The sequence below is a fragment of the Symphalangus syndactylus genome, chromosome 8, assembly GCF_028878055.3.
Source record: "Symphalangus syndactylus isolate Jambi chromosome 8, NHGRI_mSymSyn1-v2.1_pri, whole genome shotgun sequence".
NCBI lineage: Eukaryota > Metazoa > Chordata > Mammalia > Primates > Hylobatidae > Symphalangus > Symphalangus syndactylus.
Genome location: NC_072430.2, coordinates 142,799,421 through 142,821,825, shown reverse-complemented (window position 1 = coordinate 142,821,825; position 22,405 = coordinate 142,799,421). Strand labels below are relative to the sequence as shown.

The window sequence follows — 22,405 nt, the reverse complement described above, 5'->3', positions numbered from 1 at the left end:
ATACAAGCAAAATTATGGATTACACTGAAAACTTCCTAATATATGCACATGGTGTAATTGAGGCTTTCTGGAGAGCTGTTGATTGTTCTAACTGAGCCTGTCTTAATTCTCCCACGTAAACCCATTCGGAGTAGACGATGGTCCAGACAGAGGCGCTGTTGCCTGGGACCAGTGTCAGGGTGGAAGCCAGAGATGCCATTGGCTGGATCCCAGCAGAAGTCCGTCTTCCAGCCTGTGTGCTAGAGGCTTCTCCAGGAGACAGGATTTTCTCCATGCCTCAGAGCCCCACTTGGGTCCCTCTCTCTGGGTCTCCCCCTCAGGATGCTGTAGCAGGTGCAAACGGTCTCAGTGAGATGTGGGAGCACCCATGTTCTGAGTGGCTTCTGCCCCCACCATGCATCTTCTCCCAGCTCCTCCACAAATGCATGAAGACTCTGAAAACACTTGGGCCGGCTGGGTGCAGTAGCTCACACTTAAAAGCCTAGCACTCTGAGAAGCTGAGATAGGAGGATCACTCGAGGCCAGGAGTTTGAAACCAGCCTGTTTGAAACCAGGAGTTCAAAACATAGCAAGACCCTGTCTCTGCAAAATAAAAATAAAAATTAGCTGGGTGTGGTGTTGTGCACCTGTAGTCCCAGCTACTCAGAGGCTGAGGCAGGGGGAATCACTGAGCCTAGGAGTTCAAGGCTACGGTGAGCTATGATTGCACCACTGCATTCCAGCCTAGGTCACAGCAAAAGACCCTGTCTCAAAAAAAAAGAAAGAAAAAAATGCGTGGGTTGCTGGCAGTAGTCACGGAAAAGTGACCTCAAGATGCCACAGGAAGTGGACCAAGAAGCACCAGTGTGCTGGGTTCCTAAAATGAATCAGGTCACCTCCTAGAAGCTGGAGGATCAAGGCCTCTCCCTCCTCTACTCTTGGCCCAGGGACACAGGCCCTCATCCCTGGAGTCAGGGCCACACAGCCTCCTGGGGAGGCTCTGTGGGTAAGAAGGGATCCGTCACTTCCAGCTCCAGGTTACTCAGGTGTGTCCGTGGGGCTGCCTGGGGCAGAGCCAGTTTGCAGATGCAGGCTTCTGGACACCACCCTGCCCTGCGGAACCAGGATCTTGGAGGGCAGGGCCTGGGGCCGTATATGTAAAGCAGCCTCGGGAGACTTTTCTTCCTTCAGAGATCTGAGAACTGTCTGTAACCCACTCCCGTGCCAACTTGGTGTCCAGCTCAGCCCTGTGCAGGGAGGTTGGCAGACAGGTGCACCTGGCATGATGGGCCACAGCCTGCAAGCTCTCCTTGTTGAAGCTTTGTGTGCGGCCTAGCTCACAAAACCCAAGGCCAGCCAGAGCAGGTGGCCAGGGCTCCCCCTCCTCCTCCCCTCCTTCTTTTCATCCTCCACTCCCTTTCTGCTCCCTCCTCTTCCTCCTCCCCTTCTTTTTCCTTCCTGTTCCCCCGCTCTTCTCCTCTTCCTTCCTCCTCTTCCTCCTTCAGCAAGGCCTTGATGGGATGAATGCCAGATGCCAGGAACATTCTGTATATCCTGTCCAAAGGAAAACATGAGGCCTGAAGAGAGAGCCTCAGACAAGAAGGAGGAAATCAAAGAATAATGCCAGGCCCTTGAGAAAGTTCTGCACCATGGTCTAAAGATTCACAGGGAAAATCCTTCCACACAAGCAGCAGAATTTGAGGAAACATTGGTTTGGATGCAACAAGTGTTAAGAGGCAGCTCGGGAGAAGAAATGGTCGGTGGAGCCGGCAGAGGGCGCTGGGCGCAAACAGAAGCGGAAGGTGCTGCTGAAGTTCAGCTCCGTCCTGCAACGGAGCAAAGCCACAGCTCTGGGAGGAGGCATGAGTGCACAGGGCAGAGGCCCAGCCAGCCACCGAGACTCCAGAGAAGCCACAGTAAACCAACTGGACGCTGAGGCCAAAGTCACATGAGACCAGGCTGGAAAAGAAGCACATACAAAGGGTTTTCCGAGGCCCAGGTGAAACTTGTTAAGCAAAAATCCATGCCAGATCACATGTGGCCAAACTAATGAATGACACCGAAAAAGAAAAAGATGCTGGAAGGAAGAAAACAAAAGCATGATCATGACTTACCTTTCGGGAGGTGAAACGCAGAGCTGAACTCAGGCCCCAGCAGAGGGAGCCTCCTTCGGCGTCCTGGACAGTGAGCCTTCGTTTGCTATTGATTGAAAGTCTAACTGGTTCTGTTAGTCCAACTTTTGATCTCTGGGGGTGGGGGGGTGGGGTTTGGAGTGTATCTTCTCTTTCCAGGGAATAAGATGGTTCTTAGTGACAGTCTCCTCCGCTGTTTGGACGCCGATCCTAGCGTGTGTCTGCTTGCCTTCCAGGGCGGTCCCTCTCCTGGGCTACCTACCTCAGGACCTGATTGAAACCCCAGTGCTCGTGCAGCTCCACCCTAGTGACAGGCCCTTGATGCTGGCCATCCACAAAAAGAGTAGGTCCCCTTTTCACGGTACATCCTGAAGTGTTTGGCGGAAGTTCGTGTGTCCTTGGGGCTGCTGCTTGGGACCAGTCTAGCTCTGACGGGTCAGATCAGCTAAGGACAACCAGGTGGTAGACACCTGCCTCGCCGCCTCACTCCTGGCACTGCAGTGCCCAGTGGAGTCGAGAGAGAGGGGTAAACTCATGTGAGTTCCTTTGTGGCCAGTTGTTTCTCATTCCGTGGCCAGAGTCCGTGGCATCTCATGTTTACTGTTGGCTTCAGTGGCGCATGGGAGGAGGGGAGACCAGTTCATCTGTGGCTAGGAAGGTTCTCACCAGGCCAGGGGAGTGCACAGTGCATGTCCTCACCAAGCCCAGCCCTCACAGACGCAAGTGACACTAGCAGAGGTGAAACATGGGATGAAACAGCTCCTGCTGGAAACAGCCTCCTGGTAATCTACAGCAAAAATGAGAGGTTGAAAGCAGTGGCTTTGAAGAAGTGTTCATATCCCTACAGTTTGCAAATGATCCCGGGCCTGAGTGAATCTTGACTTGTCTCTCTCTACTGTAAATCCTGTTTGCTCCCCTTTTCCCCTGAATGCTGGCTTTTGCTCTTCTAGTCCTGCAGTCAGGCGGGCAGCCTTTCGACTATTCTCCCATTCGGTTTCGCGCCCGGAACGGGGAGTACATCACGCTGGACACCAGCTGGTCCAGCTTTATCAACCCATGGAGCAGGAAAATCTCCTTCATCATTGGGAGACACAAAGTCAGGGTGTGAGTGCTCCAAGGGCCCGAGGTGGCTCAGGGGTCTCGGGCGGGGATCTCGGGCTGTCCTCACCTCCCAGCAACAGATGGCATAGGGAGGGGCTGAGAGGCCAAGACCGAAACCTTGCCTCCTGCCACCAATCTGGAGCCCCAGGCTGGTAGGCAGGGGTGACCTGTCCTCTGCCCCCAGGTGGGAGGGACCTCATTCGGCAGGGTAGGGAGTGGACAGGCAGCAGCCTGGGGGGCTGCAGGGGAGAGGCAGAGGGCCCGCCCAGGCAGGCAGCATGTAGTGGCTATACAGTCACGCCAGAGAGGTCCCCCTGTGGGGCCCCATCTAACAAGATGAATTAAAACCACGCAGGGGCCCTTTGAATGAGGACGTGTTTGCAGCCCACCCCTGCACAGAGGAGAAGGCCCTGCACCCCAGCATTCAGGAGCTCACGGAGCAGATCCACCGGCTCCTGCTGCAGGTGGGTGTGGCGCCTGCATGCCCTCCTCCCAGGTAGCAGCCTGAGCGCCCCCTGTGGAGGACATGGGCTCTGAACCCTGGTCCTGGCACACCCACTCAGACAGCTTCATCTGTCATTCTCTGAACATCCCCCAGGGGACAGTTTGGGCATAGACTGTGCTAGTCCAAGACAGTCCATAGTACCCTTGGCTCTCTCCAGCCTTGCATTCGACCTTGTCTGAACTGCAGCCCTGAGTGAGTAGCTGAAGGACATGTGCAGACCCCGTGATCTGACACAGGCTGCATAGTCCCAGAGTGACCTCTCAGTGGTGCAAGGGCTCATTCTAATCCAGAGCAGTGGGACTTCGGGAAGGGACATTGTACTCAAGGTCCCTAAAAAAATCAGGCCCACTGCAGTCAACCCTTCGCCTGAGCAGGCGTCCGCCTGTCAGTTCCCGGAGGCTGTGGAGTGAAGCTGTCATCACATCTTGTTTGTTTTAAACCCCTCCATAGAGGCGTGGCTGGCTGCAGCCATGCGTTGATGAGCGGGTTGGACACATTCCTTTGGTGCCGTCTCCTCGGTGACTGCATGTCTGGGTCTGGGTCGGCGCACCGCGGCTGGAGGCTGGGAGTCTACCTCTGGAGCTGACCCTGGGGTTTAAACCTCAGCTGCTCTGTCTTTGCCATGTAGCCTTAGGCAGGTCGCCATCCCCTCTGTGAAACAGGGTGTGTGGGCAGGGGCCACATGCGCAGCTCAGCAACCCTGGCTGTGTCTGTAGCGCTGTCTGCTGTCTCCCCAGCCCGTCCCCCACAGCGGCTCCAGCGGCTACGGGAGTCTGGGCAGCAACGGGTCCCATGAGCACCTTATGAGCCAGACCTCCTCCAGCGACAGCAACGGCCATGAGGACTCACGCCGGAGGAGAGCCGTACGTCCCCTTCCATTCTCCCTGAGAAGATGAGTTTGTGGATGTCCCTGCAGAGTTAAAAAGCGCACTCAAGACAACCTTTGGCAGTTAGGAGAGAGGCTTCATGATCGCAGCTGTTTCTGCTTCCTTCCTAAACTTTGTTCACTTGGGACTTTTTAATCTCTTAAGAGTTGAAAGAGCTAGAAACCATAGCTAAGTGTTGGTTGAAAATTATTTAAAACAGACAAGCAAAAGTGAAGATTTAACTAGGATAGAAAGAAGAAAATGTGGGCTGGGTGCGGTGATTCACGCCTGTAATCCCAGCACTTTGGGAGGCCGAGGCAGGCGGATCACCTAAGGTCAGGAGTTCAAGAACAGCCTGAGCAACATGGTGAAACCCCGTCTCTACTAAAAATACAAAAATTAGCCAGGCATAGTGCTCCTGTAATCCCAGCTCCTGGGGAGGCTGAGGCAGGAGAATGGCTTGAACCCGGGAGGCAGAGGTTGTGGGGAGACAAGATTGCGTCACTGCACTCCAGCCTGGGTGACAGAGCAAGACTCTGTCTTAAAAAAAAAGAAAAGAAAAGAAAAGAAAATGTAATGTGCCATTTTGCTTTATTTTTTATTATTCTTTAGGATCATCAAAGAGGTTTTATCTAGCTCTACACCTGTCAAATTTCTCATTCACAATTTCCTTCTGTGTTGCTGAAATTATTTCAGCCATCCTCTGTTCTCACTTTGTGGGACAGACTGAAGGAAGTCTCCTAGAATGAATAACGTGTTCATTTTGTTTTTCTTCAAGGAAATTTGTAAAAATGGTAACAAGACCAAAAATAGAAGTCATTATTCTCACGAATCTGGAGAACAAAAGAAAAAATCCGTTACAGGTAAAAAAAAAAATTCAGCATTTCCTTACTGAAACTAGAGAATGGCCACATGAGAAGAGGGAATCTGGGTTGAATGCTGACTCTGGCTGGCAGGGAGTCTACCTTGTAGCCATGCCACACCCCCTTCTGCATTCAGCACAGTCTGCAGCTTCCAAGAGGCGAGAGCAGCCCAGTCCTGCACTCCGCCAGTGCGGGCACTGATGTCCACACTAGGCACCTGACGCTCCGCAGGCCTGGCGGGGTGTGGCTAGGTGTGCAGGCCTGGGGAGCTGTGGCCAGGTGTGCCTTCCTGCACCCTGGCCTGCCCTCTGGGTGTGCCTGGGAGCCACGGCCTGGGCCGCTCGTTCTTGCTGTACAGAGTGGCTGTATGGCTGTGTGTTTACACTTGCAAACCCTTCACTCACACACACACACACAACTGCCGACGGTTTGCCCAGCATCCACTTACACTCAAACCAAACCTGTCTGAAGTGGAGAGTGCCACTCAGGGGCTGCCGACCCACCCCCACTGCAGCAGCCCTTTCCTACCACAGCGCCACACTTCCCAGGCAGCTTCACGCTGTCATGCGTGGGTTCAGATTCATGCTGCTCCTCTGTCCTGCATGTATTTCTCACAGCATGCACCCAGACACGTGTGTGCACACATGCATGCATCCCAGTCCCCTCCCCGTGGTGGGCCCTTGCTCATTCTCTGTGCTCAGGCGGAAGCCTCCTGTGGGGAGCACTGGCCAGACACCGCTAGGACTTTTGGCCTTGGGGATGTGTTGGTGGACATGCTGCCTGCTGGACTCTGTGCTGGGTGTTGGGGACACACTAATGAGCTAGACACAGCTCTGTGCTCAAGGGCCCCTGGGGGACAGGCATGTGATGAACGTCATTGGGGCAAGAGTCGAATCTGCAGCACAGTGAGGAGGCAGTTGCCATCATAATTGTTACTAGCAGGGATCACCTTGAAAACACTGGCCTGGCCCAGGAGAAGCATAAAGTACATGGGTTCTCATTGGCCCTGAAAGTTTAAGAGTTAAGTGAGAACTGCTGTCTCCCACTGCTGAGTCCCTGACCCCTGGGCACAGCCTAGACCCCAGAGAGAAGCAGACACCAGGCTGGGCAGCGGCTCCCTCCCAGGTCTCTCTGTGGATGGCACTGTGGTGCTTGTGCCCACAGGGCTGCCAGATGCCAGGCTGTCCCCAGGCTTCCATACCCATGAAGCAGGTTCTGAGTCCCCAGCCCTGTCTTCAGGTAGAACGAAAATGCTTTCTAAATACACGGTGTTTTCTTTGGGAGAAAAATGAATGAAAGAACAATTTTGCCATTCCTTCAGAAATGCAAACTAATCCCCCAGCTGAGATGAAAGCTGCCCCTGCCATGGAAAAGGACAGCCTGGGGGTCAGCTTCCCCGAGGAGTTGGCCTGCAAGGACCAGCCCACCTGCTCCTACCAGCAGATCAGCTGCTTGGACAGCGTCATCAGGTACACCGGCATTTCCAGCCGAGTCTCCACCATCTCACGCACCTTCCCGCCTCTCATGTTGTGTGGCCTCACCAGTGGTTCATGCCCTTCACACAGGTACTTGGAGAGCTGCAACGAGGCTGCCACCCTGAAGAGGAAGTGCGAGTTCCCAGCAAACGTCCCAGCGCTAAGGTCCAGTGATAAGCGGAAGGCCACAGTCAGCCCAGGGCCACATGCCGGAGGTATCTAATCTGTTTAGAGCCATGTACGTGTGAAATAATGTACATCCTCTGGAGTAGACTCAGATGTCCCCATGGCTTCTGTGGACACAGTGTAAGGGTGTAGGCTGTTTTTCAAATGATGAAAGTAGTTCAGAAGTCAGCACCCTTCTTAGGAGCTAGAGGCAAAGATGGTTCTGTCAGAGCCTTGGCTTTGAGAACAGGAACCCAGTGGGTCTGCTGGAGGCCTGGGGCCGTCCCCTGACCCCCCTCATGCAGCCACACTGCAGGGCCGTCTGCTGACCCCCTCATGCAGCCACACTGGTCTCAAGTTGTCAGTCTAGGGCAGGCCTTCTTTCCAGTGCGTCTCAGAGGGGCCCTTGTGCCTGAATGTTAACATGCCCCATAAATCACATTAAATCCCAGGCTGCTTAACACAATGCCATCAGTGTTGCTGGTGTTCACCACCAGGATTAGAAATGGTACCCCAGCCGGGCGTGGTGGCTCACGCCTGTAATCCCAGCAGTTTGGGAGGCCGAGGTGGGTGGATCACTTGAGGTCAGGAGTTCAAGACCAGCCTGGCCAACGTGGTGAAACCACATCTCTACTAAAAATACAAAAATTAGCCGGGCCTCATGGCGCATGCCTGTAATCCTAGCTACTTGGGAGGCTGAGGCAGGAGAATCGCTTGAACCTGGCAGGCGGAGGTTGCAGTGAGCCAAGATTGCATCACTGCACTCCAGCCTGGGTGACAGAGCGAGACTCCATCTCAGAAAAGAAAAAAGAGAGAAACAGGGTATCCCAGATTATGGTTGGCTCCTGACTGTTGGAAAAGCCCCTCCCCACAGGCCTGCAGAAAGGCTGCCTGGCTGCAGGCAAGAGCCCCTCACCAAGCGTTCCCTGCAGCTGCCAAGCTGCTGCGCCTCCCCGCAGAGGACTCGGGATTTAAGTGTGTAACTGCTCCCATTTCAGAACTTTCTCTTTTCCACTATTCTCCCATGAATAAACATTGGGGACAAATCATCCCATGCCCGGGCCAGAGCGTCTGTGGGATGGGATGGGATGGGTTGTGTGCACCCTGGTGTGGAAGCTGTATGGGCACTCCGGTGTCGGTTTCTCATCTGCACAGTGCATTGTAATGACACGCTAATGTTTGTTCCCCCCTTCCTCTCATGAAGAGGCAGAGCCGCCCTCCAGGGTGAACAGCCGCACGGGAGTAGGCACACACCTGACGTCGCTGGCACTGCCGGGCAAGGCAGAGAGTGTGGCGTCGCTCACCAGCCAGTGCAGCTACAGCAGCACCATCGTCCATGTGGGAGACAAGAAGCCGCAGCCGGAGTTAGGTGCGACCATGGGCTCTTGGATCGGAGAGCAGTCTGATTTTTAAACATGAAAACAAGAAGTTTGCCATCTTAATTTCTTTTTCTAAGTGCAGAAGAACCCCACCATAGCCCGATGGGGGGGCGTTTCAGGAAATCCAGTTACGTAAAATGCAGGGTGGAGTGCGACCAGCCAGGGCCCAGGCAGCAACCTGTCCAGGTCCCTGCTGCCTTGTGGTGCCCCCCAGTGGCAGTTGTCTGTTCTGGCATCAACGCAGGAGGGTCGATTGTGGTGCAAGATCTTATCCCCTTTAATTGGTGCAGAGAGAGCACTGGGAGCGAGGCCCCACCTCCCTCTTCCCTGGGCGGGCCTGGGGTTCTTTCCTCTGCCCAGCAGAAGGTGCGACCGTTAGCCCACCCTGTTTGTGGACAGGAGCCAGTACAGGTGGTAAATAGATTTACAACGAACACATTGGTGGCTGAGTGTTCTTATTCTTTAGAATATTATGATTAAAATGAATCCTGAATTTGTTCTTTACTAAGAAGAGGGAGATGATGAGGAAAAAGTGTATGTCCAAGATCCAGTCCCCAAGCCCTCCCTTTCAGGATGGTCAGTGGCCCTGCCTGTCCCCTGTCCTGTCTGCCCCATGGGCCCATAGGGTCCCATCTGTTACCATGCCTGGTCCCAAACCCGGAAGGACTCAGCACGTTGACCCAAGTTTCTGATGTTCTGAAAGCTAAGGACAGCCCAGGGATATCTTCAGCAGCAGAGCTGAAGCCCAGGGTTCGCCACGTTTCTGTTTGTTCAGGCCCAGGTTGCTGAGCACCTGGCTGTCAGGGCTGGCCTGCCCTGCTTCCTGCCTGTTGCCATGAACTTTCTCAGAAAGCTAAATGAAAACATTGTAGTTTCATCCTCATGCCACAGGCATCATGAAATCACTTTATATGTGAATGATTTGTCTTGTTCCTGAATATAGTGTGGCCTTAAAATAATAAACAGGGCACGTGTGGACCAGAGCCCTGGGTTCTTGTGTTACAGAGATGGTGGAAGATGCTGCGAGTGGGCCAGAATCCCTGGACTGCCTGGCGGGCCCTGGCCTGGCCTGTGGTCTCAGCCAAGAGAAGGAGCCCTTCACGAAGCTGGGCCTCACCAAGGAGGTACTCGCTGCACACACACAGAAGGAGGAGCAGAGCTTCCTGCAGAAGTTCAAAGAAATAAGAAAACTCAGCATTTTCCAGTCCCACTGCCATTACTACTTACAAGAAAGATCCAAGGGGCAGCCAAGTGAACGAAGTAAGTGATACCCAAATTAAAAGTGGGTTTTAAAAAACTTCATTCCTGTTGGTACTGAGTCCAGTGCTGGTTTCAAAATGTGAAATGTGTCCAGTTTCAGAAGCATTAACATGTGAGACAGCTGTTGGAACTTTCCTGGCAACGCCATCTGTTTCTGTAGAACTTCCCATCGGGGGAGTGCTCTCAGGATGTCAGCTTGCATTCCCTGGGGAATAGTCCCAGTCTAGTGCCCGGGGAGGGCAGAACCATGGCAGGGCAGTGCTGCTATGCCCACATTTCTTGCCTGAGTAACCATGTGGGCAGGGGCCCCACCTGGACGGGACCTCCAGAGAATCAGCTAATTCAACCTCAAGATAGTGGGCATGTGGTGCTGGGCACATGAGGAAGGAGGGGTGTACCATTCCTGGTGCCCTTCTCCCCAGGAGATGCACCCTCCTGACTGGGCCAGCCTCAGGGCTGGGCTTTGGACTCCAAAGTCAGGCAGAGTCCATGGTCATGGTGTGGGAAGCTGCTCTGAAGGCCAGGTGCCACTCGGGGGGTTGAAGGTCAAGGGATGAAGTAAAATAGATGAGCTTCTTCATCCCTTTCCTGGCTCAGGAGTCTGGCTCCTGATCCCCCAGTTCCTTCCCATACTCCCAGACACTTGTTAGAGATGCTGCCTCTTCCCTTCCCCCTGGGACGCTGGCACAGGGCTCAGAGCCAGTGAGCCCAGGAAGCCACTCACCACAAGGACCCAGCTCCCCCGGGTCTCTGGGCAGATGCACCAAGGGAAATGTGTAAGAAATTAAGCTCACAGCTTCCTTGAGGATTATGTCTTCTCCACTCTTTCCTTTCTCTTCTTCTTCCCCAGATTCAAGAGTTACTGCTAGCCCATAGAGAACCTCTGTAGAAATTAGAAAAAGGTGCACTCCATGGCCCTGAGCAGACCCACCCCATGGGACCAGCCTAGTGCAGAGTTCCCGCTCTTGCTTGCGCCCTAGACAACTCTGTAGCCTTATGCAGTGCACAGACTACAGAGCTGTCTAGGGCAGCCCTGCCAGACCCAGACATGATAACCCAGGAACCCAGTGCTTTAGCCACTGTTCCCACCAGGGGACAGATTTCTTGTGAAAAGAACACCAGATAGAGAGGCTGAATTGCAAAACCTCCATTTACATAGGAGTTTGCCTTGGACTAGCCCATTTCCCTTCAGCACATCCCAAAGGCATGGGACCGCCTTGGCACAGCTGACAGGAGATGTCCCAGACACCTGCTGCAAGAGCCCCAAGTCACTCTGCGTAATGTGAGAGGAAAACCAAAGTTCCCTGGATCCCGCCCCCCCCACTCCCCAGGGAGGCCATGGGGACATACCCAGAGTCCCTCCTTCACCAGTTGAGTCCCTCCATCTTCCTGAAGAAAGCCTTACTCAACAGCACTCGTCATTGCAGAGGAAGAATTTGGTTGCAAGGCAATGCTCCCCTCTGATCTTGCTCAGGCTGTTTGACAGGTGAAAGAGGAAACTTCCCTCTTTAAGGAACAGTAGTGACAGTGCTTATAAATTGAAAAATAGAGGAGGTCAGTGGCTCTACCGTTCAGATTTCACAAACCAATTTTTCCCCCAAATACTGGGGAACAGCAGAGACGTGACAGCTTTTTTTCTGTTTAACAAATAGAACTTTCTATTACCACTTATCATATTAGCATTTCATAAAAGAAAGGACATTTAATACCAGAAGAAAATAAGGAATGTGATCCTGCAATTAAGAGCTTGTCCTTTAAGTTGATTCAATTTAGTTTTATGGAAAAACCTGATGTTTTGCCCTGATTTTTCTCCCTTCACTGAGGATCAGGGAAAACCACTTGGTGGACCAGGCAGGCCATGGGCCAGTATTTGGAAACCCAGGACTGTTGAATGAAGAGGTGTCTTCAAATTTGGAGTTAAAATTTTAACTGCAGGTATTTGTTTTTCTGCATTAGCTGCCCCTGGACTAAGAAATACTTCCGGAATAGATTCACCTTGGAAAAAAACAGGAAAGAACAGAAAATTGAAGTCCAAGCGGATCAAACCTCGAGACTCATCTGAGAGCACTGGATCTGGGGGGCCCGTGTCTGCCCGGCCCCCGCTGGTGGGCTTGAATGCCACAGCCTGGTCACCCTCGGACACGTCCCAGTCCAGCTGCCCGGCCGTGCCCTTTCCCACTCCAGTGCCAGCAGCTTATTCGCTGCCCGTGTTTCCAGCGCCAGGGACTGTGGCGGCACCCCCTGCACCTCCCCACGCCAGCTTCACAGTGCCTGCTGTGCCCGCGGACCTCCAGCACCAGTTTGCAGTCCAGCCCCCACCTTTCCCTGCCCCTTTAGCCCCTGTCATGGCATTCATGCTACCCAGTTATTCCTTCCCCTCGGGGACCCCAAACCTGCCCCAGGCCTTCTTCCCCAGCCAGCCTCAGTTTCCGAGCCACCCCACACTCACATCCGAGATGGCCTCTGCCTCGCAGCCTGAGTTCCCCAGCCGGACCTTGATCCCCAGACAGCCATGTGCTTGTCCGGCCACCCGGGCCACCCCGCCATCGGCCATGGGTAGGGCCTCCCCGCCTCTCTTCCAGTCCCGCAGCAGCTCGCCCCTGCAGCTCAACCTGCTGCAGCTGGAGGAAGCCCCTGAGGGTGGCACTGGGACCACAGAGACAGCAGCTGTGGGGGCGGACTGCAAACCTGGCACTTCTCGGGACCAGCAGCCGAAGGCACCTCTGACCGTAAGGATTTTCTGATGCTCTTTCCCCAAAGCAGGCAGCAAACAGCACACCTGGCAGGCCGGCCACACATGCTCAGTTCAGACATGGGGGTTATAGGATTGAGGTTTCCACCAAACCCTGTAGATTGCCATCCTATCAGAGTAGATGATTCGAAGCCTTTTATTGTCGTGGAATCTGAATGAAGGAGGAGAGATTGTGGTACAGACTCCAGAAAGCAGCATGTGACTTGACAGGATTTATGGGCTTCGAATGTTTAAATGACTCTTCAAAGATAAAGCACAGTCAGGTTAAATACCAGAGCTAGGGCTCCTCAGGGTGTGACGCCAGAACCTGGCTCAGGTGGCCCCGGTGAAGGCGGAGAAGGAGGGGGACACAGCCCTAAAACCAGCGTGACCTCAGTTTCCATCCTCTGCAGGCATAGGGACACTGTGTGGGATTCTTAACCAGTTAATGAAATGGTAGTTGTATTTGCAGTTAAACACTTGTGTTTCTGAACGAGCTCAAGTGTGTGGGAACGCCAGCAGCAGTGCAGTCCGTAGGCCTCAGGCGATTCCCTGCCTTGGCCGGGGGACCTAGGGCTCCCGGGTGAGGAAGTGCAAGCATGTAGATCTATGGAGCTTCTCCCAGTCCTCCCGCCACCTCTGGGCTCCTGCTTCTGGAGTCCTGGGCCTACAGTCTGGGTTTCCAAGGAGAGGAGAGTCAGGGATGCTCCCCAGGCCAGGCCCCGCCCTCACTCCCAAGGCAGCCCCCACAGGGGGTGCTGTGAGAGGCATTTTCTCCATCCATGTCTGCTGCATGCGAGGAGGGGGCTGTGGCCAAGGAGCAGCCTGAGGCTTTCCCCCCTGGAGCCCAGGTATTGCCGTCTTCCATGTGACTCTTCCAAAATTAAATGTAACTAGACGGTATCCATAGAGCATCAGTGGAATTTGCATCGTAAGCCTGGTGGTGATGCGTGGTCTGCTCGTTAGGCCCTCCCTGGCCGTGAACCTCGCAGCCGCTCCACAGCGCCCCTCCACCCTCACCCCACTCATGCCCCCCACCCCGCTGCATGTGCTGTGTCCTGACTGAGCCCCTGAACAGCAGTGTCTGCTTCCTCTCCCTAAAGCGTGATGAACCCTCAGACACGCAGAACAGTGATGCCCTTTCCACATCAAGCGGCCTCCTAGACCTCCTGCTGAATGAGGACCTCTGCTCGGCCTCGGGCTCTGCTGCTTCGGAGTCTCTGGGCTCTGGCTCACTGGGCTGCGACGCCTCCCTGCGTGGGGCAGGTATGTTGGCCCTGGCGGGGTGTTAGGCACTTGGGAGGTTCCCGCAGGATGCACTGCCCCAGAACCACAGGCCGGCCTCTGTGCTCAGAACAGGGATCACCGGCACTCCCCAAGCAGCTGTCAGAGCCCATGCACACACCCACACAGACACACTCTCCCTGTTCAGCATGGCCGGCCCTAGCTAGTCAGAATTCCACATCCTCCCTGTTTGCTTCTGATTTCGGTGCCTACAGGCCTCACACCCTGGTTCCTTGTGGGACCAGCCCTCTGACTCCCCAGATAGTGGTTTGCCTTCTTGCATTAGTTCCACTTGGTGAACTGAGGGTGTGGAGCACCTGCAAGCCTCTACCCGCTGGGATCTTTCACATGTGATTTGGAATCTCAGTCACCAGAAATGCACACACTCTCCACAAAATTGAAGCTCCCCTACTTCTCTGGAATGAGCTTTCACCTCTCCTCCCTTCGCAGGCCTGCTGCACAGGTGAGGCTGGCTAGGGAGCGCTCCAGGCCAGCTGCCTCCCCTTGTGGGAAACTGCAGTGCCCTGTGGTCCGCATGAGTGGAGATGGTGAGAGCTTGGGAGAGGTGGTCAAGGCTTCTAACACGCAGCTCTACCTGAGCTGCTCACGGCTTCACAGGAAAGAATCGCCTGCGTGGCACTAGCAGAGATCCTGTTTCCTAATTACCCAGAGCATTCAAGAAGTGGGAAGAGAAGGGGAACATGCACCGGCACAGATAGCCAATAGCTAAGAAGGCGCTGGGCTCTCTCAAATCATTCTGACTTTGAGGAAGCACATTATGCAAGGTTTAATTTCATATGGCAAGGTTTTGACGCACCACGTTTTTTGTTTTTAAAGGCAGTAGTGACACAAGTCATACCAGCAAATATTTTGGAAGCATTGACTCCTCAGAGAATAATCACAAAGCAAAAATGAACACTGGTATGGAAGAAAGTGAGCGTTTCATTAAGTGCGTCCTGCAGGATCCCATCTGGCTGCTGATGGCAGATGCGGACAGCAGTGTCATGATGACATACCAGCTGCCTTCCCGGTAACCACCCAGTGTTTTCCTAGGCACCTGGGGAGGGATGGGGTTCAGGAGTTGCCAGAAACAACAAGGTCAAGGTCATTCAGATGGGGCGGGACGTCCCTCCGAAAGACTTAGATCTAGTTGAGTGCAGCAGAGAAGCAGGCTTACCTCTGGACAATTCTGCCAGGCTAGTACAGGATGACCCTGGCCCTGCAGTGTGGCCAGGGTAAGCCGAGGCCATGTGGATTCACACCCTACAGCCTTCGAGGAAGACAGGCCCCTGGTGCCTCCTTCACTGTGCCACGCTCAACTTTTACAAAGCATTGGTGCCAGCATGTCTTGCTTTGTTGCCCTATAACCCTGTGAGGTAAATGGGGTGTGTCTGGCTGTCTGACTTAGAGTTGAAGGAACCAAGTGTCAGAGTAGGTGACCAGCCCAGGGAGCGGGCTGCTCTGCAGTGACCCGAGGGCTCTGTGTCCACATCAGGCTGCCATAGGGAACTGCATGTGGTCCCTTCCCCTGCGGAGGAGCACCCGCTTGGCATGGGAAGCTGGGAGGAAAGAAAGGAAGGAAAAATGAACCCTGTGTAAGTCTGTTTCCACACTGCTGTAAAGAAATACCTGAGATTGGGTAATTTATAAAGGAAAAGAGTTTCGGTTAACTCACAGTCCTGCAGGGCCAGGGAATCCTCAGGAAACTTACAGTCATGGTGGAAGGGAGGAGAAGCAAGCACCTTCTTCACAAGGCGGCAGGAAAAGAGCACAAGCGAAGGAGGAACTGCCAAATACTTATAAACCCATGAGATCGCGTTACAACTCACTATCACCAGGACAGGGTGGGGGAACCGCCCCCATGATCCAGTCACCCCTCACCAGGTCCCTCCCTCAACATGTGGGTATTACAGTTCCAGATGAGACTTGGGTGGGGAGACAGAGCCAAACCATATCAAACCCCTAAGTCCTCTGGTCAGCTAGTGGATATGGGGGCTCCATCTCCAGGGCAGCTGTAGTCCAGCCCAGCACTGGCCAGTGGCAGGGGAATGCCATCCTGCTGGCAAGAATCTCCCGGATGAACCATTCCTGTGTGGACCCGAGCCCCAGGGGACAAGGTTACACCTGCAGATACCCAGCTCTCAGGCCTATTGCAAGATACAGTAAAATTAAATCTTGACCAGAATCATCATTTTCATAGAAAAACTACGGGTTCTGTACTAGGGAGATTAAGTTACCTTAAATGGAAATTTTTTTAAAGAAAAGGAAATTTGCATTAAACAAAATCATCTAAAACTACATTATTTATTCTGAAAGAATAAAAACAGAAACCCTTAAGACATTTGAAAGCTTACCAATTTCTAAATATCTTGCGAAGAAATTTAGACGCGGTTTTGAAGGAGGACAGAGAGAAGCTGAAGCTCCTGCAGAAACTCCAGCCCAGGTTCACGGACAGTCAGAAGCAGGAGCTGCGCGAGGTCCACCAATGGATGCAGACGGGCAGCCTACCCGCAGCCATCGACGTGGCAGTAAGCTCGCGGGGCTCGATTTCTGATATGGTCCTGAAAGGCTCTGTGATGGGGATTCTCTGTACTATCTTTGCAACTTTTCTGTCAATTTAAAACTTCTAAAATTAGGCTGAGCGTGGTGGCTCAAGCCTGTAATCCCAGCACTTTGGGAGGCCGAAGCGGGTGGATCACGAGGTCAGGAGATCGAGACCATCCTGGCTAACACGGTGAAACCCCGTCTCTACTAAAACTACAAAAAATTAGCCGAGCGTGGTGGCGGGTGTCTGTAGTCCCAGCTACTCCGGAGGCTGAGGCAGGAGAATGGCATGTACCCGGGAGGCAGAGCTTGCAGTGAGCCGAGATCGTGCCACTGCACTCCAGCCTGGGCGACAGAGAGAGACTCCGTTTCAAAAAAAAAAAAAAAAGAAAAATTCTAAAATTAAAGGTTTATTTTTTTAAAGGCACAACACTGTATCTACTTCAAAGAACTTTCTTCCAGTGGCTTTTCAACGTTGTTTCCAAAAAGGTTGAAAAATCTAATCTCAGTCACTTGCTGAAATCTGTTTTTCCTTTCTTTCAATTCTGTTTTCTATTTTACAAAAAAAACCTCTCCTGTCACAAATCCTCAGTGTCCATGGAGAACATTAAATAATGGTGGGAAAAACAAGTTCCTGCTGGTGTGCTCTCCAGGCAGGTGTCCTTCCAGCGGCCTGTGGGCACTCCACTCCCTCTCTCCTGCTCTCTGCTGACCCCTCCCTCCCACACACCATGGAAGCTGCGCTCGTCAAGGTCTCAAGTTCTCCAGCAGCCGAACACAGTGTCACTTCTCAGTCCTCATCCCAGGGACCATTGGCAGCAGTGAGCGGCTCTCTCCAGGGAGCTGTTGCTACGCTTGGTCTCCAGGCCCTGTGCTCTTCAAGGCCGTCCCTCTGAGCTCTTGGCCTCCCCACAGGCTCTTCCTCTTCTCCCCACCCTCGGGCTCAGTGTCTGCACCTCTTTTCCCCGCCTGCATCCTGCAAGCCCTGGAGGCATCCCGGGCTCTACTTCTCAGGCCCCAGCCAGTGGGTTGGCAAATTGTCTGGGTTCAACCTTGAAGATAGAAGCCCATCACTTAGTGCGTCCAGCATCACCACACAGGTCCAAGTCATGAGGATGCTTCCATGGCATGAGCCCTGGATGTCAGAGTGGCCTCGAAGCTGCACTCACTGCTCCCTGTGTCACCTCCAGTCAGATTCTGTCCCTCACAGTTCAGATCCCTGCCAGCGCTGTGCCACCTCAATCAGAATAAGTGGTTGCAAAGCCATACACATCTGACCGCCTGTCCACATCTTCTACCTCATCTCCCATTTCTGCTCTCCTTCCCTCCTCTCCAGCTACACTGGCCCCTTAGCTGTTTCCCAGACTACCCTGGCAGGCCCCTGCCACAGGGTCTTCACATGTGCCCAGCCCTTTGCTTGGAATCCTTTTTCCTCAGATAGACCCGTGGCTCACCCTGGCTGCCTTAGGTCTGTTTTCCACCCGCTGCTGCATTAGTAATCTATTGCTGCACGGCAGATGGCCCCAACACTTAGTGATTTCAACAGTAAACATGTATTACCTTGCACGGTCTCTCTGGGTCAGGAATTTGAGAGCGGCTTAGCTGGGTACTTCTAGTTCAGGGTCGTTCCTGATGTTGATGGTGAGATACTGGTGGGGGCTTCTGTCACCTGCCAGCTGGAGGACCAGCTTCCAGGAGCCTCACTTGCAGGCCTCTCTCACACTGCTGGCTCTTGGCAGAGGCCTCAGCTCCTTGCCCTGGGGACCTCTCCATAGGGCTGCCTGGATGTCCTCACAGTGTGGCAGGTGACTTCCCCAGAGAGGAAAAGAGGAAGCCAAGGTGCCTTTTAGGACCTAGAATCAGAAGTCGGGTACTCTTTGTTAGAGGCAAATGCCTAAGTCCAGCCAAGGTTTAAGGAGAAAGGAATTAGGCCCCACCTTTTGAGGGAGGAGTGGCAAAGAGTGTGGATGCGTTTCAAAACCATTGCGTCACCTTTTCTGTGGCCTGCTGTGAATGTCCAGTTGAAAATCACAGATGTCCTCCATATACCCTATGCCTCTGGAGCCCTCCTTATTGTCCCTCTCTGCTACTAGAGTGCCAGCTCCTGGGACAGGGATTTTGGCCTTTGCTGCCAGCTGCCTCCTGGCTGACACCTGGTCACCTGCACCTTACTCAGTTTGAATGACTCTGTCGCCCAGGCTGGAGTGCAGTGGCGTGTCTCTGCTCACTGCAAGCTCCGCCTCCAGGGTTCAAGTGATTCTCCTGCCTCAGCCTCCCGAGTAGCTGGGACTACAGGCACCCACCACCACGCCCAGCTAATTTTTTGTATTATTAGTAGAGACAGGGTTTCACTGTGTTAGCCAGGAAGGTCTCGATCTCCTGATGTCATGATCTGCCTGCCTTGGCCTCCCAAAGTGCTGGGGTTACAGGCGTGAGCCACCGCGCCCCACCAGTTCGAATGACTTTCGTAACAACTCAGTTCTCAAGTTTGTTACTGATCTCTCTTTTTTTTTCTTTTAAGGAATGTGTTTACTGTGAAAACAAGGAAAAAGGTAATATTTGCATACCATATGAAGAAGATACTCCTTCTCTGGGACTCAGCGAAGTGTCGGACACCAAAGAAGACGAAAATGGATCCCCCTTGAATCACAGGATCGAAGAGCAAACGTTACTAACCCCTGCCCCACCTCAGCCCAGCAGCCAGCGAGGTACACCAGGTGGTGCTTGGAAGAGATGAAAGATCTTCATGGCTGTTTCCACTGAAATGGACACATATGCTCATGTTGCTTTTTTTGTTTTAGAAAAAAAAAAAAAAACATAGTTTTCTGAAGGGGTGACTTAAAACTGTGGCGAGTGGGGAGGGTTTGGAAAGAAATATGTTTTTATATATAAAATATATATGTGGAGTTCTGTGGGATGGGGAAGAGATTTTAGTTGTTATTTAACTTGAGAAAGACTAAACGCCTCTTAGTGTCAGGGAAGTTGCCTCAGTGCTCCCAGAAGTCCTGTGACTGTGACGAGACCTCTGTCTGCTGCACCAGCTGGGGACTCTGGCTTCCAGAGCTTTCCCAGGGTGTTTGGATCAGATCAAATTTTGTCCTCTCTTGGGGACTGCTTTTTATCTTAATTATCATTTAGTCAAGGTAGAGTTTTTTTTTATACATAACTAATGGAGATGGCCTCTCCTAGTTTTATTTCAAAACGTTTCACATCAAATGGTGTGAAGCATTGTTTGGCAAACCAACAGCTTTGGCTTCTGGTGTGGTCAGTATTTCAGTCTGACATAGCTTTTGTTTGTTTGCTCTGGACTAAAGAAGCCTAGTGGTTTGTGTGGCCAGCTCCATCGGATGAATGCACACGCAGACGCTCTGTATATTTCTGCATCATTCTTGTCTCCTTTTCAGACCATGATGGCCAATATGGAGATTAAAATATGTCATCAGTCATCTCTTTATGGTGACTTCCCTCTGCAAACCAGGCTGTGACCAACACATGTGAGACCCCATCCTGTTTGGTCTTCTTCCGTTGGAGCCACCCAGACATCTGCTTCCACCCAGCCAAGCCCACATCGCATCTCCTGGCTGAGGGCAGCCACTGCCACTCAGTCCCACAGCTTGCGACTGCATCTGTATTTTCAGGGGTGCAGTGAGCTCACCTCTCCCACTGCACCCTGGGTTGGGTGCCCAGCCCTCATTCTTTTCATGAGCCCGACCTCTCTCGGAGCAGCTTCAGGCCTCTACCAGTGTCCCCAGCACTTTTAGGTCATTTGGACACTTGGGGAAAAGTCAGGCCAGTCTGCCTAGCTTTTTACAAAACCTCATGTTGCATTGTATGTTCCAAAGATGGTTCAGAAAATTTAATATTGGTCCCTGGTGGGAATTCAGAGTTATCACTGAAGAACAGTTGACTTAAAATTGGACCAAGACTATGAGGCTTAAAAGGGACGAGGGTTTTCTTTTTTTTTTTTTTTAGATGGAGTTTCTCTCTTTTTGCCCAGGCTGGAGTGCAGTGGCGCCATCTTGGCTCACTGCAACGTCTGCCTCCCAGGTTCAAGCGATTCTCCTGCCTCAGCCTCCTGAGCAGCTGGGACTACAGGCGACTGCCACCACACCCAGCTAATTTTTTGTATTTTTAGTAGAGACAGGGTTTCACCATGTTGGCCAGGCTGGTCTCGAACTCCTGACCTCAAGTGATCCACCCACCTCGGCCTCCCAAAGTGCTGGGATTACAGGCGTGAGCCACCACGCCCGACTGGGACCAGGGTTTTCTGTTTTTTGATGGAGGTGAAATATCTTGGTAATCCACTAGGTTTTCATCGTAAAACCATCTTATGCCTGACTATTAAACCTATTTTTCATAAATACAAGAACACTTTAATTTTTTGTTAATTTACCAAGTAACATCACCTGCCTATGCCTATGATAAGGTAGCAGTCTGCATTCTTAGGGCAATTAGATGTTACAAACTCCTTGCCTCTAAAGTCAGATCATGAAGGGATAGATGTTAATCTAAGGTTACAGTTATGTTACCGAAACACAAAACTGCCAAAATCTTACTCTGCTGTTATGAATGTTTACCATCAGCATTATTTTATTATTTAATATACGCTCATTGATTGTTAACTGTAGCTTCAGCGTGTGCCAAGCAGTTGACTTAACAGGATCATCTTGTGAATTTGTTTACATGATGCCAAGCATCAAGTCATGTTTTCGTTAGTGTGTGTGCTTACACAGGTGTTAAACACTTTTTCTCTATTTTAAACTGAGCCTTCTTTTTAATATATTCCTAAAGAGATATGTAAATAAGCTCTCAGAGTTTGTGTGATGATTTGTTGAGCCTTGCCGGACAAGTGGTTTGTTTGTGTGCAAACCAAACTTTCTTTACCCAGTGCAATAGATCTGTTTGACTGCTTGTGTCTTTTTATGACCTGTTTGCCTTTTAGAAAATTGGTAAATAAAGCAAGTATATTTTTATTTTTACTTGTATGTATTTTTCACATAGCACAAAGGAAAACCTGAGTAGAGATCAGAGATTATTTTTTAAATTTTTTTTTAAAAGAACTCCAGGAATTCTGCATTAAAGAATCTTACATCCCAAAGGCCTCCTGGTGGTCAGCTCCCTTATAGCGTTTGCTTCTTGCTGGTTCCCTTCCTTCCTGTGCATGTCACACACACACCCTCCTGCAGGCTGCAGGAGTGAACTCTGTGTAATGCACACCTAATCGTGTCATGCTCCAGTCTTTTCACTTTCAACTGGAGGGGTGCAGCTGTCTGGCTCAGCCCCAGAGTGCCCCCAGCTCTGCCTCCACGTGCCTCTGTCTTCCCTGCATCCCTGCCCTGGGTTACCTGGCCTTTCCAGGCTGGCTGCCTGTCTTCTGGTCATGGGGCTAGGTAGGGCTAAAGGTGGGGCGGTCAGGAAGCTCCACCAGAAAGGTCACATGTCTCCATTGCGAATGATACGGGCAGGGCAGCATAGTCCCCTGACCCCAGCCCTTCTTTCACAGTGATGAATGAAGCCTTGTGAGGCCAAAACTGTGGAAGCCTGAAGAGTTGCTCCCCATCCCTCCCACTCTTCAAACCATGACCCTGGGGGTGGGAGCAGAGAGCTGAATGGATCCTGAACCCAATGCCCAGCCTCTGAGAGCTCCCTGAGCAGAAGGGAGGGGCTCTCCTCTGCCTGCTAGCCTGGCTGCCTAACGCCAAGTATTGATGGGATAAAAGGCAAAGTCCTCCTAGCGAGCACAGAGGCCTCTGCAAACTGCTCTAAATGGCCAGATATGGTTGTTTCGCTGAACCTGAGTTCTTTTGGAAGACTCTTAATTATATTTTTATTTACTATATAACCCCAAGGGTTTTATTTCCAAACCAAACGGAGATTCTCTGAGTCTCCTGGGCAGATTGCCCACAAGGGTCCTGGACAGTCTGCAGGCCACAGCTGCCTTTGTTCCCCCAGGGATTTATGGCCTGCCACCCCCACCGCTAACGGGTACCCCCGCAGCAACCACCGCCCTGCCTAGCCTCTGCTGGTCTCTGTTTCTGGCTGTAGGGGGATCAAAGGGCTCAAATGCTCAGAAGTCCATACTCAGGCAAACTTTGAAGGCAGGACTGGCCCACGGGACAAA

General features: G+C 52.3%; 1 protein-coding gene and 1 long non-coding RNA gene across 5 annotated transcripts in view; one reads left to right on the top strand and one right to left on the bottom strand.

Annotated features, from left to right (window-relative positions):
• The window catches only part of PER2 (period circadian regulator 2), a 45,647-nt gene extending 24,384 nt beyond the window's left edge, over positions 1-21,263 (top strand). For 3 of the 4 annotated variants that reach the window (XM_055291126.2, XM_055291125.2, XM_055291124.2), the window contains exons 10-23: positions 2,348-2,454; positions 3,062-3,215; positions 3,568-3,676; positions 4,455-4,580; positions 5,362-5,446; positions 6,768-6,915; positions 7,012-7,136; positions 8,291-8,455; positions 9,471-9,725; positions 11,682-12,454; positions 13,560-13,722; positions 14,578-14,770; positions 16,118-16,268; positions 18,806-21,263. In XM_055291126.2, coding sequence (XP_055147101.1) covers positions 2,348-2,454; positions 3,062-3,215; positions 3,568-3,676; positions 4,455-4,580; positions 5,362-5,446; positions 6,768-6,915; positions 7,012-7,136; positions 8,291-8,455; positions 9,471-9,725; positions 11,682-12,454; positions 13,560-13,722; positions 14,578-14,770; positions 16,118-16,268; positions 18,806-19,021 — 2,770 coding nt within the window. In that variant the 3' untranslated portion in view covers positions 19,022-21,263. The remainder of the gene's footprint in view (positions 1-2,347; positions 2,455-3,061; positions 3,216-3,567; positions 3,677-4,454; positions 4,581-5,361; positions 5,447-6,767; positions 6,916-7,011; positions 7,137-8,290; positions 8,456-9,470; positions 9,726-11,681; positions 12,455-13,559; positions 13,723-14,577; positions 14,771-16,117; positions 16,269-18,805) is intronic. The other variant, XM_063645811.1, reaches the window with a different exon arrangement.
• Positions 14,665-15,051, bottom strand: LOC129488644 (uncharacterized). The gene is made up of 2 exons (XR_008659701.2): positions 14,918-15,051; positions 14,665-14,797 (listed from the first exon to the last, which is right to left on the bottom strand). It is a non-coding gene; the product is annotated as an uncharacterized lncRNA (long non-coding RNA).
• Positions 21,264-22,405: the final 1,142 nt, after the last annotated feature.